This window comes from Vigna angularis, chromosome 2 (genome assembly GCF_016808095.1).
Source record: "Vigna angularis cultivar LongXiaoDou No.4 chromosome 2, ASM1680809v1, whole genome shotgun sequence".
NCBI classification, from domain to species: Eukaryota; Viridiplantae; Streptophyta; class Magnoliopsida; order Fabales; family Fabaceae; genus Vigna; species Vigna angularis.
Genome location: NC_068971.1, coordinates 7,045,222 through 7,052,885, shown reverse-complemented (window position 1 = coordinate 7,052,885; position 7,664 = coordinate 7,045,222). Strand labels below are relative to the sequence as shown.

Here is a 7,664-nt window from a genome sequence, read left to right as displayed (position 1 = left end):
TCATTCGATATATGTTGTTAGACTCGTCTAATCAATATATAGACACATTGGTCTGATGTGTATTGTTAAACTTGTTTAATTAGTATATAAACAAACTTGTATAATTTATATTGCAAGACTCGCCTAATTATATGATGGGTAGAGTCGTCTAATGTGTATTAATATATTCATCTATTATGTGTATGAACACATTAATACTCATGTTACGTATAGTATTATATTGGAGTAATTAGTGTATGAACAAACTCATCTAATGTGTGTTACAAGACTCATCGTCAATGTATGTACATACTCATCTAATGTATATTCTTAGACTCGTTTAATTAATATAGAATGACTTATCTGATATTTTTTGTTATACTTATCTAATTAGTAATGAACATATTCATCTAATGTATGTTGTTAAACCTTTGAAATGTTTTTTGCTATAGTCATCTAATCAATATATGAATAGACTCATCTCATATGTATTACAATATTCATTTAAGTAATAAATGAACAATTTTATCTAATGTGTATTAATAGATTTGTCTAATTTATGTGTTGATATATGAATGACTCCTCTAATATGCATTTTCAAACTCATTTAATCAATGTATTCTCATACTTGTCTAATAATTTTTGTTATACTTATTTAATTATTGCATGGATAATCTTGTGTAATTTTTTTGCTATATTATTTTAATCAGTATATGGAAAAACTCGTTTGATGTGTATTGCTAAATTTGTCTAATCAATACATCAATAAACTCACCTAATATGTATTGTTAGACTTATTTAATTATACAAACGTACTCATATAGTCTGTATTGTCAGACTCGACTAATAAATGTATATTTAGACTTGTCATGTGTATTGCAAGACTTGTCAAACTCATTTAATGTGTATTAATATATTCGTATAATTTGTGTATGGAGAAATTAACTTGTATTATCAATGTATGGACAAACTCGTTTAATATTTGTTGCTAGACTTGTTTAATTAGTGTATGAACAAACTTGTCTAATGGTATTCCAAGGTCATTCTAATCAATGTATGGAATAATTCATCTAATATTTTTTGTTATACTTTTCTAGTAATTATATAGATAAATTCATCTAATGTGTATGGTTAAACTTGTCTAATCAGTGCATCAATGAACTTGTTTAATATTTTTTATACTCATTTAAATAGTGTACGCTTAGAGAGTCGTCTAATCAATGTATGAAATCTTCATCTAATGTTTTTTGTTGCACTCATCTAATTAATGCATTAACAAACTTTTTTATTGTATGTGGCTAGACTCATAATGTTTTTTTCTATATTTGACTAATATGTTGTTAGACTCGTTTAATCAATATATATATATATATATATTCAAGTAATAACAATATATTTTAAAATAATTAGTTTGTTAGTTTTTAATTTTTAATTTGATCTTATTAAAGTCAAAAACTCAACATTTTCAACTTAAAAAAAATAGTTAAAAGTGAATTCAAAGAATATAAAACAAATTTTATAATATTAAAAAAATATGATTTTGTTATTTCAAATATCTAGTTCAAACATTTAAAATGAACTTCATATTTTGATTTATTCTATTACAAATATAATTATTTAAAACCTTATATCAATTTTATGCATACCAAAAATATGTAAAATATTTAATAATAAAAATATTTATATTATAAATTAAGATAAAAAAGATAAATATAAGTTTTTAAGACAAAATTATTACATTATAATTTATTTTATATTATAGTATAAACTTATTATTAATAAAGGTAGAGCTATCAAAACGGGTCACCCGGCCCGACCCGATCCGGCCCACCACGGGTTGGTCACTTAGTGAGCCAACCCAATCCGGCTCATTTATTAGCGAGACAGAAAAATTCGAACCCGGCTCGACCCACCACGGGTTGGTGGGTAAACGGGTTGGGTCACTGGCTCACTTAATTACAATTTTTTTTTAAATAAAAAAAATTACAAACTTTCTATAATACAAATCTAAACAAATTTCACTTCCAACATGAGTGTTTAATTAATTTTGAAAATAAGGAACTTAAATAAATTTTTCAAGCAAAAAAAAATAATAAATATTTTTTATAAAATTAAAATTAAATTTTAATAAAATAAAATTAAAATTAAATTTTAATAAAATAAAATTATGTAGGTGGGTTGGTGGGCCAACCCGACCCATCACGGGTTCAACCCACATGAGCCGGGTTTAAACGAGCCGGGTTGAAATCTAACCCGCATAAAAAAAATACAATTTTTTCTAACCCAACCCGGCTCAAACCCGTGGTGGGCCGGGTTGGCTCGCGGGTTGTGACCCATTTTGACAGCTCTAAATAAAGGGTTAAATATGTTTTTCGTCCCTTAAGTATCACACGATTTTGGGTTTAGTCCCTACTCGAAACTTTGATGGTTTTTAGTCCTCATAGTTTTAAAACTCTTACTATTAGTCCTTAAAATTGGACGGTGTTAACTTTTAGTAGATGTGGCAAACGACAAGCTACGTCTTATGCCAGCTTGCCTCTTCACTCTCTGCCATGTTGCTTGTGCTTGAGAACTTCGTTCGTCTTCTCCGACAGAGCCTAGCCTCCATCGGACCAGCCGCCGTGCCGGACCTTCCGCTTAGTCTAAGGCGTCGTCGGCGACACCAATCGTCACCGGGACCGTTGCCGGCCGTGGCGTCGATTTCTCCCTCCTTGCCTTTTTTCCGCTCTCATGTGATAAATATAATTTTTTATTTATATTTTTCTAAAGATAAAACTTTTATATGACAATTCTTTTTAAGTATAAGTTATTCTTTAATAATTTATTGCCAATTAATTAGAATTTATAAAAGAATAAAATTAAGAATAAAAACAAGTATAGACAAATTAGTTTTAAAATGATGGGATTAAAATGATTTTTTTTGAATTTGAAAAAACTTAAACAGATTTATTCTAAAATTTTGTAGACTAAAGACTCAATTAAACTAATGTTAATTAGGTAAATATTTCATACTAATTTTTGTTTAAAAATAATCGCAAGAAATTTTATAATAGAAAAATTCAGATAAATTATAACTTATAAATTTTATATACTTCAAGGAATTTAAAGAAAAAAAGTTGTACCTCAAAACCTATATATATATATATATATATATATATATATATATATATATATATATATATATATATATATATATATATATATATATATATATATATATATATATATATATATATATATATATATATATATATATATATATATATATATCACAATTCAATTCAAAACTAAATTTTTGTTGGGTCATACTAATTCTACATTTCTGGTCCAAACAGTTCTTCCAAGTTATATCATTGATTTTGTGAAATAAGTTCAATCAAAATGTTAGACCAATGTTTTGATTCCATAAACACTCGTTAATCTCTAATGTTCAATCAATGTGTCTGACCAGGCTTAAAATAATTATTAAATTCAATATTTTATATCTTTGTTTTAATTAATATTGCATGAAGTTTATACTTTTAAAGACAACTGTGCGTTTAAAATTAATCAATAAGTGAGATTACCATTTTCAATCCATTTGTGAATTTCACTGTTCTCTTTCCAACTAATAGCAAATTCTATTAAGTTAAGTTAGTTATATTAACAATATAAAAATCTTACAGTGTTTACACAGTAAAGTTTTTAACTTAATAATTAATAGAAAATTCAGAGAAGTATTCTTGTCTCTATGGACAAGTTTAGGACCATTGCTAAATAATCAGTAAACAAATGGATAAGCATTAGAAAGAAGAATCTGCATGATCACAAGCTTTCAGAGACATTAGTTTAAAGCATGAAAATCCTTCATACAAAAAGAATCAGTAACTTATTAACATTACATCTGAATGAAACAAGGAATACAACACAGTCTCTTCTGGTTCCCAACCTCACTTTAGTCCTATGATTTTGCATCAAAACTATGTCACTTCCTTCCTCTTCCTCCCCTTTTTGAATCAAAATGATGAGACTTAAGCTTCTTTTTCCGTCCGGCCGCCCCGACAGAACCACTTCCCTCTCTGAAGGGCATACCCATAAGAGCCAATAATCTTTGAGCTTCTTTATCAGTGTTAGCCGTTGTGTTGATGCAGATGTCCATTCCCCTAGGCTTGCCAACAACATCAGCTCTGATCTCTGGGAACACACCCTGGTCCTTTACGCCAATGCTGTAATTTCCATGCCCATCAAAGCTGTTGGAGTTCACACCTTGGAAATCTCTTGTTCTGGGAAGTCCCAAGTTGATGACTCGGTCTAGGAATGAGTACATAATCTGTCAAAAATCAAATTTCAGTTATGTAAAAACACAGGAGGACTGATATCAGAACTAGGATTTGGTATTCAATGGAGAAATGTAATGTAAGTTAAACACATAACAAATTTGCATATATTGCATGACATTAGAAACCATTGCATGTTTTGAATCTAAGATGTGAATTTTGGGTTGTAAAATATGTTTTCAAACAGTAGATAGTTCATTCAGCCAATTCTGGATCAGAACACTTTTTCTTGAAGTGAAGTGACAATGAAAACTAAACAATAACTATTAGTGTAGCTATCCGAAATTAAACAACTTTTTTAACCATCATAAACACAAACATCCAAAACAAATAAAAGGCCAATTTTACTTTAACTTACGGATTCTAAAGAAACAAGTTCAAGATATCTGAGAGTAATGATACCTTCTGTTCTTATAGGTGGAGAATAATGTTCTCTAGGTAAACATTTTCTGTTACAAGATAATCTCTAATTGATCGGGAGCATATTATGTCGACAAAGAACATTGCCAATTTGCAAAACGAAAGCATATATTCCTAACCTAAATAGCTACAATGTTCTGGTTTACCTTTTAGTGTCGAGTATGAATCCACACTTTTTCCATGGATTATTTAACTTCTCAAGTTCTTACGTTGGCCACCAATTGATTACCACTGTTCAGAACTGCTACTAACTTCCCACACCAAACGAATATAGCAAATAAATTAAATTCTTTCATAATTATATAATTCACATATTCCAATTTCCAAACTTTACTATATTCCTACTTCTGCTAAGGGAAGTCAAAAGGCATATACAATCCCTAGCGGCAGATAAGGACAAGTTAAACAGCATCACATTTATCAGTATGGAATCCGCACATTTGCCAAAGATTATTTTAATTTCTCAGGTTCTATTGTTGGTCATGCATCCATTACCAATGTTCAGAACTGATATCAAGGGATGTTAAAAAGCTTACACAAGATCCTTAGCAGCAGATAATGGACAAATAAAAAAGTTGTAGAACACATTTCAGAATAAATTTCCAGCCGTATATCAGCACCAGTCAAGGTTCCTTATACCATGACATTTAATTGTATCAGCACTGTAATAGCTCAGTATCAGAAGCCAATAAAATCATGATACGAAAGTTGATCTAAATGAAATCTACACTAGGAAAACATCTAGAGTCGTGGTAAAACGAGTCAACAAATTCATTAAAGCACCACATGTCAATCAACTGTATTCATAAGACAATATAAAACGAATGCTACAGCATGCTCACGTTTCCTCTTAGTGTTACAGCAATCCCAAGCGGTTGACCTTCCCTGATCTTAAATGTGGCAAGAGAAGCCCTAGCCCGAGTCTTCACAGGTCTCTGCCCAGTGATCATTGCTAGATCACTTATTGCCGCGTCCAAACCCTTGGAATTTTGTGCAGCGTCTCCAATACCACAGTTAACCACAATCTTCTCAATTTTAGGCACCTGAAATGAAGATAAAACCCAACATTGCAAAAATTGAAGGAAAACCAAATGATCATGCCCCCTTTTCATCTTTCACACTATATTACATTGAAACTTATGGTATACTCGGGAGAGAAAATAGTATAAAGAAAAAACGGCAGATAAAGATAAATTCTCTTACATTTGGTTAAGGAGAAAATGAACACCTTTTCTAAACAAAAGTTCAATTCTTTCTTCCCTACCATTTTCTCTAAAATTCAAAATTTCTCTCCTCCCTAGTCTTCTTTCCACACCAAACACACCATTAGTCCCCCTTACCCCTAATCAACCCCCAAAGAAAACTGAAATTTCACCATGAAATCACATGAACCTAAAACAACATAACATGCCTAACTTTAATTTCCCCACTGTGTGAGACCAAAGTTGCAAACCCTATCAACCCTAAATCGTGAAAAAAAAGAAAAACTTCAAAGTAGCCCCCCATAAATCCAAAGCAGCTTAATACACGCCCATCACATTTGTCCCACCACAAGATACCAAACCCGCAGAATCCCATCTACCCAAACCAAAAAAGATTCACACTTTTACTGTCAAACAATCTTAACAATACGCCCATTAACCAAGGGTAACAAAAACTTTGCAAAACCTGGTGCTTGTTGGTGTAAGAAAACTCTTCTACGAGCAAGGGAACTATTTTCTCAGTGTATGCTGTTTTGAGCCTATTGGTCTTCTCTGCGTCAGATTTCTCCACCAACACAACCCCAGAATCAGAGGCCCTCACAGGCACCACCACATTCCCATGCCTTTTTACATGAGGGAACACTGAAGTGGAAGAAGATAATGGAAATGCACGAAATTGAGCGAAAAATGAGGACCCGGATGAGTGTAGAAGCGAAGGAGCCGTGGCCATGGTGGTTATTCAGTGCTCACACTCTAAGCTGATTATGGATGGATAGCGTGGAAGGGGTTTAGAGGGCAGTGTTGAAAAATGCCCCTTGTGTTGAATCCTATTTACGAAGATCAACAACGTGGGATGAGAGAAAATCTTGGCCAACCAACGCCTATGCAAGGAATTTGTGTTTTTTATGAGTGTAAGGTGTGGGGGAAAAAAATGCAAGAAACCAAGAATGGATAAGGAGTCGAAAACTAAACAAACCGTGAATGTCCGTTTTACCATTTTTCAGAAACAGTATATTGTATTGGTTATCTATTTTTTTTTTCCTACCTAGAATTGATTTCTTAGAAAATAAAACTATCATTTTTTTAATAGGATAGTTTAAAATAAATTGAAATTATAATAATTTATGAGATTTGTTTATCTATAACAAAAATCAGAGAACTTGAAATATTTTTTTAAAATATATGGCTTTTATCTTTTTATTTAGGCCATGTGTATTGCCCTTATCAAAAAATAATTTAGCAATGTATTTTAAATTTTCTTTAAATCATAAAATTACTTATCTAAACACAAAATATTTATTTGTGGATATTTATGACTTATATTTAGTTATACCATATGGACCGAACGATCCTATAAGATAGAGAGTCATGAGATGACCCAAAGACAAGACACTAGGGGTACGATAGTTCAAACCAAATGGACATCAATGATACTCGACGGCCTTATTTGAAAACTGGTTTTCTAAACAGAGATTAAGGTAAGTACTGATTAAGAGTAATGGGCTAAGATTGGACCGAGATTAATGTTTCAAAAATGATACTCCATTATTTTATTTCAAAAATATCAAAAGTATAAACACAATTTTCTAATAAGAAGTTTTATTATCTAAAGTTTTATCTATCTAAAACTCCCTTCTCTAAATTTTTTTGTCTTTTTCTTTAGAAATTCTAACTCCCTACTCATCTAATGAAAGATTAGAGACTACTTAAGGGATCCTTGAGGCGAGATTTTTATTTCTAGCCGATT

The 7,664-nt window shown here is 31.1% G+C and overlaps 1 protein-coding gene across 1 annotated transcript; it reads right to left on the bottom strand.

The window, feature by feature from the left end:
* Positions 1–3,780: 3,780 nt before the first annotated feature.
* On the bottom strand, positions 3,781–6,899 carry LOC108326868 (50S ribosomal protein L5, chloroplastic). The gene is made up of 3 exons (XM_017560460.2): positions 6,384–6,899; positions 5,558–5,758; positions 3,781–4,288 (listed from the first exon to the last, which is right to left on the bottom strand). Exons 1-3 carry the CDS (start codon positions 6,645–6,647, stop codon positions 3,944–3,946), a joined length of 810 nt encoding a protein of 269 aa, XP_017415949.1. The 5' UTR covers positions 6,648–6,899; the 3' UTR covers positions 3,781–3,943.
* Between the last annotated feature and the right edge of the window lie 765 nt (positions 6,900–7,664).